The 19,931-nt window shown below is 47.5% G+C and overlaps 1 protein-coding gene across 1 annotated transcript; it reads right to left on the bottom strand.

The window, feature by feature from the left end:
• Nucleotides 1-1,505: 1,505 nt before the first annotated feature.
• On the bottom strand, nt 1,506-19,722 carry FRMPD2 (FERM and PDZ domain containing 2). The gene is made up of 6 exons (XM_045876254.1): nt 19,615-19,722; nt 17,683-17,830; nt 15,772-15,986; nt 13,309-13,407; nt 7,064-7,407; nt 1,506-1,574 (listed from the first exon to the last, which is right to left on the bottom strand). The coding sequence occupies exons 1-6, from the start codon at nt 19,720-19,722 to the stop codon at nt 1,526-1,528; spliced, it is 963 nt and encodes a 320-aa protein (XP_045732210.1). The 3' UTR covers nt 1,506-1,525.
• Nucleotides 19,723-19,931: the final 209 nt, after the last annotated feature.

The following is a 19,931-nucleotide window of genomic DNA, read 5'->3' on the forward strand; positions in this document are numbered from 1 at the left end:
CCACGCGCTGCTGGCAGCAGAGGACAGCGCCGAACATGTGGCCTGAGGAGTGGGAGAGCCGGGGATGAATTCTGACTCTGTCACTTACCCATTGCGTGACCCGGGGAAAGCCCCAAATGTGCCATCTGTAAAATGGGAATGACAATAACTCTATCTTATAGGGTCGTTGTCATGGAACACGGGCCATGGTAAGTGCCATGATGAGGTGTGACCCCCTGAGGGGACATAAGGGGAAAGAGCTGGCGCCCATGGGCCATCACCCTGCCAAAGTGGACTGAAACACTGAGCCCCACTAGAAGAACTCAGCCCAGCCTCAGTCTACCCAGAGTGATACCCACCTGAGGGTGCCATCATCCAGGTCCACAGCCTCCTCTAGGTCTTCCCATTCACTCTCACTAGCACACGCCTCTTCTGCAGACAAAGACTCTGAGAGAGCACGCCAAGAACAGAACTGAGGTAAGGGAATGGTCCCCGAATCTGCCTCCAAACATTCTTCACAGAGTAGCTGGCCTTCCCATGTAGAACTGATGGTAAGATATGCTTCATTTTCCACAGTGGGAGAAGGGGCTTCGAGTAGATGACCTGTGTCTCCTTCCTCATCATCTGTGTCCAATTCAGGACTAGAAAACAAAAACCCATGCGTCTTCCAGCATTGATAAGAAATTCCTCTCCCCACCTTCTTTCTTTCAGGCTGTTCATCATGACACAGCACAGGAGAGCCAGCCAGGGTCCAAACAGCTCCTGCCAGAGACTGTTCCAAACAGTAAATAAGGCGAGGCTCCTGTCCTTAAGGATCCCCTGTTTTAATGGGAAGAGCGAGCAGGGAACAAATGTTACCATCCTGGGAGAGGGTGCTACAGTAGAGCAGGGGGAGCTCCTGACTGAGTCGGGAGGCCACGGAGGACTTGCCAGAGGACGTGGTATTGAAAACAGAGCTATGACTCTGTTCTAGGACTGACTCTTCATATGGGGAGTCAGGGAGACCTCCGGCAAGCTTATTAACTTCTCTGGGACCTCAGTTTTCTCCTCTGAAAAATGGAAAGGTTGAGAAACTTATAAGATTGCTGGGATGCTTAGATTATGTAATTCTGATGCATCCGTCCATGGCTCCTGGCACAGGGTGAGTCCTCAGTAAATGGGAGGGGCTATCATCAAGAGGATTTAGGACTGTGATTTCTACAGAGGGGTTAGACGGAAAGGGCCAAAGCAGGAGGCTGGAAGCAACTCAAGCAGGTGACCTTCAAAGCACCTTGTGCAGGTATCAAGTCCTTTTCGGGGTGCGGAGAAAGAGCCTATTTGTAAAGGCAGCCAGCTGGAGTGACATTTAGTCCCCGTGTGACACAGGAGGCAGAAGAGTGGTGAGTGAGGTGCACTGTCTGGTGGTGAAGACGCAGAGACAACAGTGGAAGGACACGCTTTCCAGGGGCTGCCCAAAGGTCGCCCCACAGGCTTTCTGATTAGAAAAAGCAGCGCAGACAGATGGTAGAGCACTTTGCACGGTGCTTCAAGCATGCCGAGAACGGGCTCAGAAAATGTCTGTCGAAAGTCCGGTTAGAGAAGATGAGGAGGAGAATCTAAAAGAAATGCATGCTTTTCATCAAACGCACAAATCCCCATTTATCAGCCCCCTTCCCCACACCCGAAGCAACGGCTTGGCTTTATGACGTGCCACCTGCCCTACCCTCTCGTCCCTTTCCCGAAATGCCCCTTTTAAACTCAGCTCTGGTGCCTCCCAAGAGCTCCAAGCCCCAGGCGCCCAGAGGGTCGGTCCTCCTCCCCAGTGGAACCGGAGTGTCTGTCCCCACCTGAGTCTCACGGTCAAAAAGATGTTATTTCTGCTCATGAGACCTACAGGGTATACGTAAGTGTGCGTTTCATGTAAACAGATGTGCCCTCACGGGCATAAAAAAGGAGACTGCGTGCCACCAGGACTGAAGGGGAACACTCACTTTAGGAAAGCAATATTTTAAAATCACCAAGCACTTTGAGGGAAAATTGGTTTAAAACCTTAAAGCACTAATAAGGACTGGGCGCCTGGGTGGCTCAGTTGGTTAAACGACTGCCTTCGGCTCAGGTCATGATCCTGGAGTCCCTGGATCGAGTCCCGCATTGGGCTCCCTGCTCGGCAGGGAGTCTGCTTCTCCCTCTGACCCTCCCCCCTCTCATGTGCTCTCTCTCTCTCTCAAATAAATAAATAAAATCTTTAAAAAATAATAATAATAATAATAAAATAAAACCTTAAAGCACTTGACCAAATAGTGTAGAAAATGCATCTTTTTATAAACATGGAAGGGAATATTGTGGAAGTTTTGTCAAAGAACAGGAAATCCAGCCTCTTGCCCAGGCCCACCCTGTGCCCCACCCCACCCCACCCCTGCCCCCAGCAGCAGCCCGCTACTGCGCCCCCCCCACAACGGGTAGAGGAGAAGCACATGCCCTGGGCCACCGCAATGCCTGACTGTTCACACCTGACCTCCCGCCACCATCCTCCTCCAACCTCTCTAACAAGCTCCCTGCATGAGGCGAGGTGTCAGAGAGTCTGAGGGGGCTTGGTGGCCCCAAGGGTGAGCTTGCGGTGTGTCTAAGACATCAAGGAGGGAAGTCCAGTGGACTGTCAAGCTCGCATGACAATCCTGAGCTGAAGATCAGTGTTTAGGAGTTACTGGAGTGGTGTGCCTGGCCATGTGTGGTTGGGGAGGGGGCTGGGGCGCATCTGGGGCTTGGGAGCCTGTAAGTGTGCAGAGAGAAGCCAGCTGAAGCAGCCCAGGCCCCAGTCCTGCCCTAGCTCTGCTCTTAGACTTCCGCCATTCCTGGCCAGGCACCTGCCTCACTCGCTTCCCCCAGGCACGCTCCAGTCACACAGGGGTTCCCTGTGCCCTCCTCTCTGACCAACAGCCCACTCGTCGGGCAGCCTCCGGCCTCGGCCAGCCACACTGATGTCATGGCGGTTATGGCAGCCTCTGTTGGGTTAGACCTGTAGCCTCCTACTCACCCTCTGCTATTCCAGGAACAGCGCCCGCCCCAGAAGGTACACAGTAACTTTAGGTTCGTCTCAAGGACTCTGGCTTCATTTTGTATTCTTTCTGACCATGAAGACTTACAACATCACTTTCACTAAATGATAACTGCTGACACTACCTGCATTTTAACTACCTGGATTTAATTAACTATATGTGCTAGGCAAGAAAGAGAGAGAAATAAGCTTATACCATTACCATCGTGCTATAACCAGCTTTCCACTCCATGAGCATAAGCCCGGGAATGAACACACGTGGAGGCCTTGAACTTGCCATCCCCATTCATTCCTATGAGTCCAGCACGTAAAGATAAGCACTGGGCAGACAGCAAGGCCCTCCCCCCGAGGCCCAACCAAAGAAAAAGCTATCTGCTCCCACACCAGGGGAGCAAAGAACATCACGCCTTCCAGAGTGATGTTCAAGGGTAACATGACTTGATGGGATTTTCGCTTCAGGCCCTAACTTTAGAAACGAACCTTGCCTAAGATGCGACACCAGCCAAGTGCTAAGCCCCCAATCTGGCAGGCACGCAATTCCAACCCTCCTCTATGAAAATGTACAGTACTGCTTTCTGAGCCTGCTTTATAAGCATCTCCTGAGACACGGCGGAGTCTCCAGATGTGCCGTTGTAAAAGAGAAAAACAAGGAAGGAAAAGTAAAATCTCGTCTTCTCCATGAACACTCTGGGTTTGCTGAGGTGCTAGCATCTACCTGGCTTTAGGAAGTAGCCACCTGGCAGCTGGTAAATTCTGGCAATCTGCTGGGCATTTTAGTTGAAGGGACCTGTTCTTTAGTGGGCAAGAAAGCGAAAGAAAGTGACTTGTGTTAAGTTCCCATAGTGCACCAGGCGCCATGCGAGGACTCAGCAGGTGTGCTTTCGTTTGACCTGCACAGTGTCCTGCTCTTTGTTGACAGAGAAGCCTCGAGCTCAGAGGAGTCAACACTCCAGGCAGACTTAGTATATGGTAAAGCTGAAACCAAGGCTAAATGCTCAAGAAGTCCATGCTCTTTTGGCTCCAAACTGCAAAAAGAGAGCTTGACTCACAGATGCCAGAAACAAAGAGGTAGTTGCCTGGGACAGCCACCCCACAGCGGAGGGGCAGCTACTTCTAGGAGGAGTCTGCAAAGAGCCACAATCCCACCAGGAGCTGGGGGAAAGTATCAGGAACTGCTGGGCATGTGCCATGCTTTTCTTCCTATAGGGGACAGTCACTATGTATGCAGCAGAACAAGCAAGTTGTCTTGTTAGAGGGGAAGCTAATATGGTTTTGTTTTTGTTTTTTTTTAAAGATTTTTTTATTTATTTGACAGAGAGATACATAGCAAGAGAGGAACACAAGCAGGGGAGTGGGAGAGGGAGAAGCAGGCTTCCCACCGAGCAGGGAGCCCGATGTGGGGCTCGATCCCAGGACCCTGGGATCAGGACCTGAGCCGAAGGCAGACGCTTAACGACTGAGCCACCCAGGCACCCCGGAAGCTAATATGGTTTGAGTCCTTCCTTCAGAGAGAAAGAAAGGTTCTTGAGTGGGGGGAAGAAAACATAGCAAAAATGAAGCCAGGAAATGTGAGGAGGCAGAGCGCTGTCATTACCAGGACCACCACAGGGAGGCCAAGTGCAAGGGGGAGGTGTTGGCCATGGAGGGAGCCGGGACAGAGAAATAGTAAGGCTGCCCGCCTATGGCTCCATGGACCACACTGGCCTGGGTAACAAGCATGGGGCAGCAACCATGACCAACTGAATATCAGAAGCTCCACTGGAATGTTCTGGAGAGCCCTCAGGATTCTTGTGTAACTCTAGGAGAGGCAACCCCCTCCAAAAATGGCATATTTGGGACATCAGGTATACCCTTTCAAGTAGGAACACTAAGCCAAATTTAATTTGATTTAATTTAATTTAATTTGATTTGATTAATTTAATTTAATTTGATTCAGAAAAATAAAATAATGTGATGTTTCTTGCAAAAATAACGACAAAAAGATAGGAGGAAATAGGCGTTAAAACAGATTTCACCTTAATATAAGGAAACACTTTCTGATCAACAACTACATGGTGATAAAATGGGCCACTTTAAGAGGTAGCAAGTTTTGCATCCCTGGAGGTATTCAGTCAAAAGCAGGCCCCGTACTCTGGGGATGTTATAGAACAGATTTCAGCATGGGGTATGAGATTGAATTAGATCATTTTTTTATTGAACGACCTTGAGATTCTGTGACTCCATGAATGAAACAGCAACTAAACTAATAACTAGTAAAAAAAAAAAAAAGAACTATTGTTAATAACTGATAACTATATTAGATTAAAGGCACATGGCAAGTCAAACTCCAGGCTTGGAGTTAAACCCAGAGTCCCTTTATAATCCGATAATCCAACCCTCAGGATTTCTGTCCATCATCCTGAACTATCTGGCAGTAAAACCTTTAAAAATCCAAAAACCTTTGAAAATCTCTAAGGAAGTACAGTTCCTTTTATATTTCCTATAAGATCACACTAATAGTTGTCCTTGTATTAACCTCTGGAGGTTCTTTCCTTTATCACGTGACCAAGTATATCAATTACTGCCTAGAACGCAATTGTAAGAAACTATAAATACACTATTATTTATGCATTTTCAGACAATGAAAATGAATACCACTGATGAATGTGCTTACCCATTCTGTTCTACTTTGCACACTAGTTAGTTTTTGTTTGGCTGGAGTGGTATTCTTATAAAGATTGTATCGGAATGCTTTCATATATTTATTTATTTATTTATTTTGGGAGAGAGAGAAAGCAGGGGGAGGGGCAGAGGTAGAGGGAGAGAGGATCTCAAGCAGACTCTCCGCTGAACACAGAGCCAGACGTGGGGCTTGATCTCACGACCCTGAGATCATGACCTGAGCCAAAATCAATAGTCAGATGCTTAACCAACGGAGCCCCCTCAAGCGCCCCCTGAATGCTTTTAGGGAATGTACACCTGGCTCCTGTTAGTCACAGATCTCACCTTGCCTAATTGCATTACACGGCTGCTTCATACTTCATGTCACCTACCAGGCCCTACAGATCTGCCCTGCTCAGCCTTCTAGGATGAGCAACAAAGAAGAGTCATTTCACAGCAGTGAGTTTATCCGGTGTCACACACAAACCGTCGTTCCTCATTATTCGCCTGCTTTGTCCCCATGCATCGAGCTAGCACACGCCTCCAAGCAGTACTTCACACTTTCTCAGTATTTGCACCCTGTTCTCTGTTCCTGACAGGTTCCCATGCACCCTGAGTCTATGTGATAAGTACTGTCAAACTGAATCAAAGAGAAATGTTTCCCATCAGAACAGGTTGGAAGACTGGAAATACTTGTGGGGAATGAGAACAAAATGAAGGCTACGTTAAAAATGGCTATTAAAATGAACGTTTCGGTCTGGTGTTTAAAGACATAGATTTTTTTTTTAAGCTGGTGTCGATTGTCAAGTTATTTATATTAGCAATAAAAATGGTGATACATACAAGGGAACTTCTTTCTTACCACAAGACTTTAAAAGGCCCCCAAGGGGGCGGGGAGGCACCTGGGTGGCTAGGTCGGTTAAGCTTCCAACTCTTTGATTTTGGCTCAGGTCATGATCTCAAGGTCGTGGGATTGAGCCCCGTGTGGGGCTCTGTGCTCAGTGGGAGTCTGCTTGAGGATTCTCTCTCCCTCTCCCTCTGCCCCTCCCTCCCCTGCTCTCTCTCTGTCAAATAAATAAATCTTAAAAAAAAAAAAAAAAAACGCCACACAGGATGTAGCATAAAGGTTCGTATGCTGGGAGAAACACCTGAGGCCTGCCATCTGTAGGTGCCAAGGGTACAGGAGGACCACTGGGTGGGGTTAGCTTTCCCAAAAGCTCATGAACTGTGGTTGCAGCAGCTCCAGACCTTATGCTTCTGTTTCTTCTGCCACACACACCCCCACACCCCTGTCTAATGCCTAGAATAGTGCTGGACCCAGTAAGCACCTGAACACAGTTATAAACTGCTTGATTGTAATTTCTAGCAATGAAATACATACCAAGTATCTGCAAATGTGGTGATTCTTACCTTTCAAGTCTCCTGATATCACAAACTGAATAGCAGTTTTGCCTCATATCCTTTTCCAAAGAGCTGGCCAATGTTGATGCATCCATTCGTTGTTGAAGTCTGCATAAATGAGGGTGGGAATCCTGAGGATGCATCAAGGAAGTAGCCCAGGGTCTCTCTGGGTCTTTGTCCCATTGTGCCTCCCTGGTGGCTTTTTGGAAAGATTCTGGCCTAAGACCCAGGCTTTCTCCTGGGTCTGGGGAGGCACTGTCCCTCCGGCTGTCCTCATGATCCAGACTGGGGCTCTGCTCTGAGTCTGTGCAAGTTGCCCTGGTGAACTCTTTGTCTGATGAGAGCACGGCTGTCTATTAAAAGAAATGCTAAGGGTTATTAGATCCATGGTGCACACTAAGCAAAATCTAAAATGTGCTTCTTTAAAAAAAAAATCATTTTTTTCAAGTGATTGTGGGGCAAAGCAGTTAAGAGATGGGCTCTTGGGTCAGTCTCCCTTTGTCAGGACCCCAGCTCCCACTGGGCCCTAGGTGACACAAGTAACCATCTCTGAACCCCTTAGCTTGGGGCATCAGAAAAATAATGTAAGCATTATTTTTTTAATATTTTTAAAACTTAAAAAAATCAAACTCAAGAGCCAAAAAACAAATAATCCAGTCAAGAAATGGGCTGAAGACAAGAACAGACACTTTTCCAAAAAAAGACATCCAGATGGCTAACAGACACGTGAAAAGACGCTCAACATCAGTCATCATCAGGGAACTACAAATCAAAACCACAAGGAGATACCACCTCACACCTGTCAGGATGGCTAAAATTAACAACATAAGAAACAACAGGTGTTGGCAAGGATGTGGAGAAAGGGAAACCCTTTTGCACTGTTGGTGGAAATGCAATCTGGTGCAGCCACTGTGGAGAAGAGTATGGAATTTCCTCAAAATGTTAAAAATAGAGCTACCCTATGACCCAGCAATTGCACTACTAGGTATTTACCCAGAGGATACAAAAATACAGATTCAAAGGGATACATGCACCCCGATGTTTATAGCAGCATTATCAACAATAGTCAAATTATGTAGAGAGCTCAAATGTCCATCAACTGATGAATGGATAAAGATGTGGTATATATAAACAATGGAATATTATTCAGCCATCAAAAAGAATGGACTCTTGCCATTTGCAATGCCATGGATGGAGCTAGAGTATATTATGCTGAGTGAAATAAGTCACTGGGAGAAAGACAAATACCAGGTGATTTCACTCATATGTGGAATTTAAGGAAGAAAACAGATGAACATATGGGACGGGGGTAAAGAAAAAAAGAAAAGAGGGAAACAAGTCATAAGAGATTTTTAATGACAGAGAACAAACAGAGGATTGATGGAGGGAGGTGGGTGGGGGATGGGCTAGATGGGTGATGGGTATTAAGGAGGACACTTGCTGTGATGAGCACTGGGTGTTGTATGTAAGTGATGAATCACTGAATTCTACTCCTGAAACCAATATTGCACCGTATGTTAACTACCGAAAATTTAAATTAAAAAATAGTAAATAAATAAATAAAATTTTAAAAAGAAACTTAAAAAATATGGAAACAAAAGTAACAATGACACTTTGTCTCACTTTCCAGTAAGAAATGAGTTTTGTAAACTCTCGTCTTCACCTGTCCTCATCCATGATGGCTCATTCTCACAGCCCCACTGCCCTTCCCATCCTGATTCCCTGCCCTGGGTCTCCTCCTCACTTATCCAAATATTACTTGATTCACCACAACTGCTTATATCCCTGTTGGGCCCTTTAGGTTCTAACTTTGATGACACACTGGGGCACACTAACACCATGGGAACAAACTTTCTGTAGGAAAAAAAAAAAATCTATGCTTTGTTTATAGCACAACCTTCTGGGTCAGCTGATTCTATGTATTCTTTGTTTTGAGCTATTTCATAAATCTCTATAAACAAATATGTTGTTCTTTGAAATCTCTTTTGAACCAATTTTAACATCTGCCCAGTTCCCTCATTGAATGGGTTAGATGAAATCTTAACATATATTCATTTTTACATCTATGTGAGAGTCATGAGTTTACTTTTTCCTGAAAATTATCTTTTAGCACTTCCATCCCATGACCTACATGCCTGACGTTGTAGGAACACATGGACTTGAGAGCTAGACAGGGCTGGCCACCCATCCCTGTCCTCACCAAAGCAGAAAAGAAATTGCTACTCGTCCACTCGCCCCAACGGGCTCCTCAGCTTGCTGATTGCCCATTCTTCAAAATGAGGGGGGATATGCTTCCAAATATGCATTTTTTTTTTTAAGAGAGAGAGAGTGAGCAGGTGGAGGGGCAGAGGGAGAAGGAGAAACAGACTCACTGCTGAGCAAGCAGCCTGACATGGGGCTCGATCCCAGGACTCTGGGATTATGACCCGAGGCAGACACTCAGCTGACTGAGCCACCCAGGCATCCCCGCAAATATGCACTTTTACTTAACTATAAATCATAAACTCTTATGACTCGACTGATATACAATGCAAATTATAAAGGACATACCAAAAATTAAAATTTGAAGTGGATGGGATAAAAAATAAATAGTAAGAGCAGTTATATTTTCTTATACTACCCCTAGGGAGACCTCCAAAATCTCATGTTCAACCATTCCCCTCCCTCCACCTCATCACCCCCAGTGCTCACTCTACAGCGATCCTTCACCCTCTTCAAGGCTTCCAGTTAATGGTGCCTTGTCACCACCCCGTCCCCCACCCCCACCCTCTTCCTCTGCTAAGAGTCCATGCTTCTGCCCCATAAACACGCACTTAAAAATAAAGAAGACTCCGAGCTCCCATTCTGCATTATGTGCCTCCATTTGCCTCCATTCTGTGCGACACTCAGGGGCCGTATGTGAACTCCAACCCCTAGGGACACCCTATGTGGACTCCGTAGCTCTTCTAGACACTAATGCCACGTGTATGAGCGCAGGTGTCTCACAGGCATTCAAGACTTCCAGATAATCTTTCTTTACTTCCTTAGTGAAGTCAGTTTCCCATTCTTTCTACCCTCTACATTATTTCTCATGTCTCTCCTCAGCCACTCCCCTGAACTTGCCTCTTACTTCACAGTGAAAATGGGCACATCCAGATGAGAATCCTTCATCTCCCCATGGCAAAGTCTACCAACCAGCCCGCATCCCTCTCCCAACCTCCTCCAAATACCAGCCACTCCTTTCTCAGCTCCTCAAATGCACGCTTATCCTCATTATTTCTGTCCGTGTCTCCCCGCTTCTCCCTGCACACACTCCACAGGCTTCTGTCTCCATCATCCAACTGAAGGAGTTCTGCTCAGGGTCTCCAGTGACCTACATCTTTCTAAGCCAAGGACAATTCTCTCTCCTCATCTCATTCTACCTCTCAGTAGCATGCAACATAATTGGTTTCTTCCTCCTTCTTGAGAGCATCCTTTACTCACTTATTCTACTTGAATGTGTTCACTCTGAACTTAGCCCTCCCTCGTTTTCCCACCATCTCCCAGGCCCCTCCTGCTGTGTCATTTCTTTGAACTGGACCTTTCAGGGTTGGGGGGTCCCACGGCTTACTTCTCTGCACTCTTTCCCAAAGTGATCTCATCCATTTCATAGCTTTAAATAATGTTATTTGCTGACAGCTCCCAAATCCACCTTTTCCAGTCCTGATATCATGCCAATTCTCCACAAACACCTGCCTAATTGACATCTCCACTGGCTATGCCATAGACGTTTCAGTTTTGCTTACTCCCAAGAACTATCGCTTCTCTTCCATGTACTTTAAAGTGCACTCTCCAAGCACTCCCTATCTTGGCAAGTAGTATCACCATTCAACCAGTTGTTCAAGCCAAACTTTGCTCTCTTTCCATGTGACCATATCTAAGCCAAAACTAATCCTTTGGGCTCTACCTCCTACATCTGACTACTTCTTACCAACTATTCGGCTACAACCTGAGTCCAAGCCACAGTGGTTTCTTTGAATGACTGCTGGCTTATCTGCTCCAGTCCATCTCCGGCTCAGTGGTCTTTCTAAAGTATAGACCAGATGAGGGTATGCTCCTGCCTAACCCTTCACTCTCCCACCACTTCCAGCCCAGGGGCTTCCCATTGCCACCAAAATGGAATCAGCACATTGCCAACATCTACAAGGCGCTACATGATGTGGCCCGTGCCTCCCTCTACAGCTTCTCCCCTTCCACACCTGTTATATTCTTGTCCCTCGAACATCTAGGTTCATTCCTGTCTCAGAGCCTTCACACTTGCTATTGCTTCTGCCTGGAATGATCTTCTTACTCCAGATGTTTGTACGGCTGCCTCCTTTCCATGACCACTTTATTCTAGTTAGGAATTAAAGGCTCCCTTCCTTGGTCTTCTATCTGACCTCTGAAGCCACATGAATGAATGAAAATTTCTCTTCCACTTGGCCCTCAAGTATAAACTGAGAGAAAGCATGCCCACCATGCCTCACTCCAAGCCCTCCCACTGGACTTTTCTGGGCCCCCCTAAGTAGAGCCATTCTCCAGAACAGAAGGACCACTTTTCCCTGGCATTTCCTAGATATCTCAACAAAAGCACAGGGCACAAGCCCCATGGCCTGATCTCCATGCATGTGAAGCTTGACCTTCTCGCACCCCGGTCAGTTGCTCAACACGACTGCCATGTCTACCTTCTTTTCCAAACTGGCAGCTTTCTGATTTCCTTTCCCTGGCAATTTTCTCACAAAGTCTGTGTCAAATGACCTCTTGGAGTCCAAGAATCAGAAGGATCTGGATCACAAAATCTTCTGTGATGTCTCTAGTGATTGTCACCCCCAGGGATGAGTGATCAACTCTATCCACATCTTACACATGAGAAATCACAAGGCCTAGAGAAGTCAGGCACTTGCCCGAGGTCCACACAGCTGGTGCATGGCGGAGCAGGTGCAGCTGACTGCAGGGTACCCACACAGACGCCTCCCCAGGATGAAGGCCCATCCCCCAGCTGCCGGCAGTGCTGGTTACTGACAGCTCACAGCTAGCCCTTCCCCAAGAATCCTGCTCAGCTCAGCTCAAGGGAGCTGTCTCAGGCAACGTCCGGCCCCCTCCCTTGGGGCAGCCCACACCGCAGTGCTGGTTGATACAAAGTGCAAAGGCACAGACTCTCTTGCCACCCCAGCTCCAAAGCTCCCGGTGGCGTAAGCAGAGGCCCCTGCTGCAGCTGCACCTGCTTCCTTCCACCGGCCCTGCCTCCCTCCCCCTCACGGGGCTTGTTCCCAAGAGCAGGACCCATAAACCTCTGGCACTCAAATCTCCACTACAGCGTCTGTGTCCCGGGACCCAACCAGTGGCATTATGACAATTAATTTTATCTGTCAACTTGGCCAGGCCACAGTGCCCAGATGTGTGGTCAAACACTAGCCTAGATGTTTCTGTGAAGGCATTTTTTAGGTAAGATTTGCACTGAAATCAGGAGACTTTGAGTAAAGCAGATGACCCTCCATGATGTGGGTGGGCCACATTCCATCGGTTGAGTGCCGTAGGAGAAAAAGACTGAAATCCCCAAGGAAGAAGGAATTCTGCCTCCAGTCTGCCTTCGGACACAAGCTGCACCGTGGACCCCTCCCTAGGTTTCCAGCCTGCCAGCCTACTCTGCAGACTTTAGACTGGCCAGCCCCCACAATCACATGAGCCCGTATCCTAACCTCCCCTCCCACCTACATACCCCTACACATACACACCCTATTGATTCTATTTCACTGGACACACTAATATAAGTATCAAGGCAAAAATTCTTAATTTTCCCAATCTCATTGCCTCTTCTTTGGACTAAACCATACATGTCTAATTCATACTTTAGGAAAGTGGATACATATCCTGTTCTCCATTTCATTCCTCAGAATGGAAATTCTTACCTTTCCTCAGTCTGATTTTGTATTATTATTCTTGCTCCTGGATTCCCCTCTCTGATGCTTGGGCCACCAGAAGGCCTGAGTCTAGAAGTTTCACAGACAAGATCTAAACATATAACTACCTACAGGAAGATGCAAACATTGTAGAGGCAGAGTAGGGAGGGCAAGGAGAAGACAGACATGAGATCTCATGAACTTGTCACAGACTAATTGAGGCTTGGAGACCAGCTATTTCCCCGCCCCGGTGGAAGAAGATGGCATTGAACCCTACCTAAAACAAAGTTGGGTTTCTCAGGACCCACCAGACAAGAAAAGGGGTGCTTGAAGGCACCAGAGGGCACCGCAGCTTACCTGCCATCCCTGGTCTACCTCAGGCAGTGCACCTGGAGGGGGTCGGCAAAGTAGGAGCGTGACTTCCTGTGAGGCCCCTCGCAGTAAATGGAGCACCTCCTATGAGAAACCAGAATCTGTGGTTGGATGTGGGCATGGCATGGCTGTGGCATCTCCTCCTAGGTGCTCCCCACTATCTCTCTGGCAATGTTCCCTTGATCTGTTTCTTGGCTCTAGAGAACTCTGGAGAACACTGATATGGGCCTGATTTCCTAAAGTGAGAGACGCCAAAGCCACCGGCCTGGGGTCCCCATGAAGGCAATGCCCCCATGCTGGGCTGTTAGTGGCCATGGTCTGCCCAGGATCTTTTCATGGCAGCACTTGCCAATACAGATGCGTGCTCTTCACTGAGAGAATGTCTTCATCATCTCAACCTCCCTCTCCTCTCAGCAGCCCCCCATCTCAGGGGCCATCGGTCACGTACGCTCCACCACCCCAATCTCTAAAGGGCACTCGGGACCTCTCACCTGTGCCATCGCAGTGCCCTCCTCTGCTCCCTTCCTCCTCCAGTGTCACCCACCTCCCCTCCTCCATCGTGATCAAGAGCACTCTTTCTACAAGGCAGATATGACCAAGTCATCTCACATTCAACAAGCTCTGCAGGGCAGCACGCAGGATCTGTTCTTACCTGCCACTGCCTTGCTTAGCCCACTCTCTCTCCCACCTGCTCCCGCTGCTCCCACAACCTAAGCTCCGACTATGCTGAGCCTCTTCCTCCAACACTCTGTCTCAGAGCCCAGGGCTTCAAGGTGCCTTGAGGGTTCCTATTTCCTATCTAAGCCAGAATTTCTCAACGCCTCCTTAGTACTGACATTTTAGGCAGGATAACTCTCTGTTGTGGGGGCTGTCCTGTTCGTTGTAGAATGTTGAGCGGCATCTCTGGTCTTTGCCCACTTGATGCCAGTGGCACCTGCCAGTTGTGACAACCATAAATGTATATGAACTTTGCCAGATGTCCCCGGAAAGGTAATATCATTCCAACTCGACAACCGCTGATCCGGACGCCACTTAATACCCGCCTTAGCAGCAATGGACTTCCACAGAACATGCTTCCTTCCTCAGTTCCCTGCGGCAAGCACTTTCTTTTCCCCCAGTTCCCTGGGGCAAGCATTTTTGTTTCTCGTGACACTTGTTTTCCACAGTCAGTTCTGTTTTCTTGTTTGTCCCCCCAACTACAAGCACTGAGAACATATGAACTGCCTGACTCTGCATCGTTAGCTCCTCAAAGAGCGGCTGACCCAGCGCTCGTTCTCAGGAAACAGTTCTTGGCTCACAAACTAGACAGATGAAAGTATTGCCATCCCAGCATATGCTGTCCTGGGGATTCTCCAGCTCTCACCACTCAGTCCAGAGCCACTCTCCACCTTGCTCTGTGTTCCGGAGGTGGGCCTGTACAGACTGGTTCCTGTTGGGCTCAGCCAATGGGAGCATGGGTGGGATCAGAGACAGGAGAGGGAGGTGCTTCCTCTTGGACTCAGCCAATGGGAGCATGGGTAAGGATCAGAGCTGGGAGGAGAGAGGGGTGGGTATTTGTTTTCCCGCCTTCCTCCCCATGGGGTTGTCACAGAATGGCTGGGTCCCTCAGCAAATGTCACAGTTCATGTCATCAGGTCCACTTCACCAGCTCTCTCAGTTTCCCAGGTTGTATAATTGCTCCTTCCCATATGTCTTTGGACTTGGGAGGGTGGATGGATAATTGCACCCACTCTTCCCGGCCCCAGGGATCTACACTCTCTCTTGAGCTTCCCAACAACCAGCTCACACCTTTATTAAACTCTCCTCAAATGACTCCATTTCCAGCCAGGACCCTGACTGATATGCACAGTATTCCACTGAGATTATGGTATATGCATTGAGAAGTGTCCACATTTTTTTTAAGTTGGCTCCACACCCAATGTGGAGCCCAGTGCAGGGCTTCAGCTCACAACCCTGAGATCAAGATCTGAGCTGAGATCAAGAGTCAGATGCTTAACCGAATGAGCCACCCAGGCGCCAGGAGAAGGGTCCACTTTTTACCCTTTTTAAATTTCATTTTTGAATATATACAGGACAACTGATGCAACACTGCATGTCAACATCTGTAAATTTAATAGAGAAATGGGAAGAACGGCAGAAAGGGACCCACTGCAGTCTCTTCAGCCCACATACCCACCTCCTAGAATGTTAGGAGAGCTTTAGCCAGCACAGAGCCAGGGTTTTATCTTCAGTTTCATTATAAACCTAATTAGAAGCAAGGCTTATTCAAGGTCAGATATTCAAGAACTGAGACAGAAAATTAAATGTGAGAATGGTCCACCCATTGCTCTCTTTGTATGATCCAGGTTCTAGGTGTGACTTTCAAGAACCCAGAGCATTCCTTATGGTGGGTGAGCCTGAAAGAAACATGGCTGATATCTGTACACACGGGGTTGCATGGTCTCCTACCTGGAAGACGAGGCCTTCTGTGGGCCTTCCATTCACGGCCAGGATAATGTCACCTGCTGCAATGGCCCCATTCTCCTCAGCTGGCTGCCCTGGGAAGAGTCTCTTAATTCTCACAATATCATTCTTGAGATGGCTGCAGCTTTCTTTCTCCATCTGCACGAAGCTGAATCCCAAACCACTGGCATTTTTTTTCAGAGTGACTTCAAACTTAGGACCTGTATTGTGGGATGTGGACAAGATAAATCCCTTAGTAGATTCTGAATGAAATTGACTGGCCTTAAAATGTAAGCTGTCAAGAAGATGAGTTATTTCTGTTTTACACGAAAAGATTTCATTTTGCTAATTTTTATGAGAGAGTCCTTTATACTTATTATAGATCAGTGCTGCCCAGTGGAAATATAAGGTGAGCTGCAAATGTGAACCACGTGTGTAATTTCAGTTCTCAAATAACTACATTTTAAAAAGTAAGAGGAAACAGGTAAAATAAACTTAATCATATAGTGTGTGTAACCCAATATATCTACAATATGACCATTTCAACATGTAGTCAATATAAAAAGAGTGTTAATGAGATATTTTGCATCCTTCTTATGTACTAAGTCTTCAAAAATCAAATATGGATTTTATCAATTTAGATTGGCTATATTTCAAGTACTCAATAGCCACATGTGGCTAGTAGCTACCATACTGGACAAAAGAATTATAGATAATCAACAAGGTTTATATGTAAAGATATAGTTTATAGACATACACAATATGCCTACATCACTTAATAAAACTTATATCATATATATTCCTATTACTCCTTTAGAACCTCAATCATCTTTAGTATATTTGAAACAAAATTTTGCATAATTAGACTCTGGAGAAAATTCTGGTAAATTCTATGGAAACGTTTTCTTTAGCCATGTGGACGGACCATAAGACAAAACAGCTGCCTCTGGGCAGCAAAGATGGACACAGCTCCGGGAACCTCGTTAGTCTAACAGCCAGAGGCCTTTGGGTCTCTCCTAGCCTGCCTTCCACTCAGTTGGCAATGAATCAAAAGACAGAGCACTGACTCATAAACCTTAATTTTTGACATGGATGAAAGCATCCGAAGCTTTTAGTTGCCGGTGTATCATATGACCAATTTCACCATCACTGCCATGAGACCCCCTCACCTCATTTGATAGTGAGTCTGTCGAAGGGCCTCACTGGAGTGAGCAGAGGAGCAATCAAAGAGGAAGCAGACTCGTCTTACGCATGCGTGTTCCCTTCCTCCCAACCCCATCGCTCACTACGGCTACTGTGCATCCAACCTGACTCACACCTTCAAGAAAATCTTTAAAAACGGATTGAAAAGTGGCTAAGCTCCAAATCATGAAATGCTAAAGGAGTACATGTTTTCCTAGCAGGAAACAAAATCACAGGGCAGTGCAGAGAGGCAACCCATCGGAAGATATGCCATGATGTCCCTGCAAACTGATGGACATTTACTGTTTTACATGATGCTGATAACAAGGCTAGATTTTTGAGCACCTTCCCCTCCCAGCCGGCCTCAGCACGCCCCAGATCTTTTGCTATGAATGTCTTGGCTAGAAGGTAGAGATTTGGTCAGAAAATGCCTGACCCTTTCATTCCAATTTCATTCCTAAAGATTTATACACAAGTATTCAGGCACCTGATCGAGAAACCTCAGAAGGCACAGGGGAGAATTACGCCTGGCAATCATTTTGGAACAATGCATTTTTTTTTCCAGAAACATATTCCATTATATTGGCTTCCACTGCATCCAAACACCAGCCGCATCATGCTCACAGTCTTCTGTGAAGCCAGAGGAGGCCTTCGTACCTTCCCTTTTGAGTTGAGAATTCAAAGGGAGCACAGGATGACATGACAATAGTAACACTCAGTTCTCTCTCCTCTCACCATCTGTCGCTGAGACACAGCCCGCGGGCCTGCCAGGCAAGGCTGTTGCCAAGGAAACAGCCGTGCATTCATCTCCCGTCCTGTCCTTAGCAGAAGGACACTGCTGGGCGGTCCTGGGGCCTCTTCTCTCTAAGACCAGTCTTGCAACCTAGAAGATGGTTGGACAAACTCCATTTGCACTTCATATGGTAACCAGCAGGCTCTCCCCTCACCCTGCAAATGCTTCTTGATTTTCTGATACTTCCAATAGCTGCTTCATTTGAATCTCAAATTAAAATCTCCAATCTAGCCCACTTGTTGGGATCCAGAGCAGTATTTTCAACTGTCTGTCCGACAGGGTTTCTGGGGTAACACGTGTACCTCCATTTCAGTGCATTCAAGGTCAAATTCATCTTCTTCCTCTCTCATCTTTACTACCCCCTCCTCGTTCTGCCTAAAACATTCCTCCCCTTGCATCTGCTCTCTCCGAACATGGAACCATCCCTCTACTAACCTCCTGGGGGCCACACCTGCAGGGATCCAGCTTACCCCCTTCTGCTCTCCAAGTGCCCATCTGATTCCTAAGACTTGTCTGTTCACCATCAGAAACATCGGGCTCCCTGCTCAGCGGAGAGCCTGCTTCTCCCTCTGCCTGTCATTCTGCCTATCTGTGCTCTCTCTCTACGCGTCTGTCAAATAAACAAATAAAATCTTTAAAAAAAAAAAAATGCTTTAAAAAAAAAAAAAGTCTCTAGCGTTTCCCATCACCTAGCAGGGTATCCCAGGAAACTATGCCATTCTGGCAACCCCCTTTCTTTTGGTTTGATTTTCCATCCTTCTTCCCCACACACCCTATACTCTTTTTACACAGAGCATAGTTCAGGGACCAGTGGCTAGACATCACCTGGAAGCCTTTTAGAAATGTCGAGCTTCCATTCAGGGGACTTGGGCCTGCTAACATCCTTCTGCTGCCATTGTCATTTAGCACCACGCCCATGACCCCAGAGTGACAATTCCTACCTGTCATCACTGCTGCCGGCAGCAGGCAAGAAGTACCTTCTCTAACCACGTTCATTAGCAAAAGTCTGAAGAGCAGAGAGTGCTAATAAATTACAACTCTGTTCTCAAGACAGGTCAACCAAGGTAGCCAGCAAAAGTAAATTTCACTGCAAACCAGAAGACTGCTTCGGGAAAGGAAGCAAACAGGGGCCCTTCTGCTTCCTCAGTGTGCCAGAAGGGCCCACAGGAGTCCTTTCCGGCTCTGCCAGCTCCCCAGTTACCTAGAGGGCAATGCCAGCTCTGAGGCTTAGGACACTGAGGCACAAAAAGGCTCCCACCCTCAGGCAGAGGACTGAACACAGCATGGTAACATCCAGATGCTGCCTGGGCCCTACATAGAATAAGGAGTCCATACAGGTCAGTGCCTTCGGCTCTGGGTGTCTGGAATTTCTACTTCCCTGTGATCAGAATCCCAGGACAGCGTGGCCTGAATTTACCTAGGTTGATGGGAATAGCATGAACTGGGGAGAGGGTGTCAGCAAGTGCAAAAGCCAGCTGGTGACAGGGCCGGAGGGCAGATGGAAGCATCAGCCAGTTTGGGCTGGAGCAGAAGGTGTGAGGGGGCAACCAGAGCCAGAGTCAAGCAGGAGAAGTCATCCACCACATCAGCCCTATTTGGCTGTCTGATTCCAGAATCGAGGCAAGTAAAAAGCCAGCTTTTCAAGGTTCTTTGCAGGGGGTGAGGTATTCTGCTTGGGAAACCTGTCTGCTTCCTCCTGACTTTCACATCACCATAGAAAAGTGAAAAAGTGAAAGAGAGAAGAAGACAAAGAAGAAAGTCTTGTTTTGTTTCCTGCCTGTCCACCTCCCACCCAGAGGCAACCGCAGCTTCTGATGCTGTCCAAGAAAGCTCTGGAGGACAGAAAGACAACTCCCTGCTAGTGGGGCGCTCACCTGCCCAGAACCCTTGAGGTACTGCACAGCCTGCTTGTGGGTGAGGCCGCACAGACTCACTCCATCCACCTGCAGGAGCCGGTCACCTGGGAGGGGGACAGAGGTCATGTCTTCGAGCTCCCGAGGCTGCAGGAATGACTGCTGCTGGAGGCCCCCGCCCAGCACCCTTCACGCAGCCTCAGGGAGGGTCAAGAAGCCAAGCTGTGAGAAGCCCCGACGGGGCTTGGCTGCCAGCCACCTCTCTGAACACCTTCATAGATCAATGATACGGGAATCTTTCTATTATTGGCTCACAGAGGGGTTGAGCCAACTCTGTA

Source organism: Mirounga angustirostris, unplaced genomic scaffold (genome assembly GCF_029215605.1).
Source record: "Mirounga angustirostris isolate CCGP_5_RB_7025 unplaced genomic scaffold, mMirAng1.0.hap1 SCAF_6, whole genome shotgun sequence".
Lineage (NCBI taxonomy): Eukaryota > Metazoa > Chordata > Mammalia > Carnivora > Phocidae > Mirounga > Mirounga angustirostris.

Coding starts and splice junctions, on each gene's coding strand:
- FRMPD2 (XM_045876254.1), bottom strand. CDS start 19,722: ATGACCTCTGTCCCCCTCCCAGGTGACCGGCTCCTGCAGGTGGATGGA. Junction 17,831..19,614: donor ACCTCAAGGGTTCTGGGCAG/GTGAGCGCCCCA, acceptor ACCATCTTCTAG/GTTGCAAGACTGGTCTTAGA. Junction 15,987..17,682: donor CTGTGTCTCAGCGACAGATG/GTGAGAGGAGAG, acceptor CCCACAATACAG/GTCCTAAGTTTGAAGTCACT.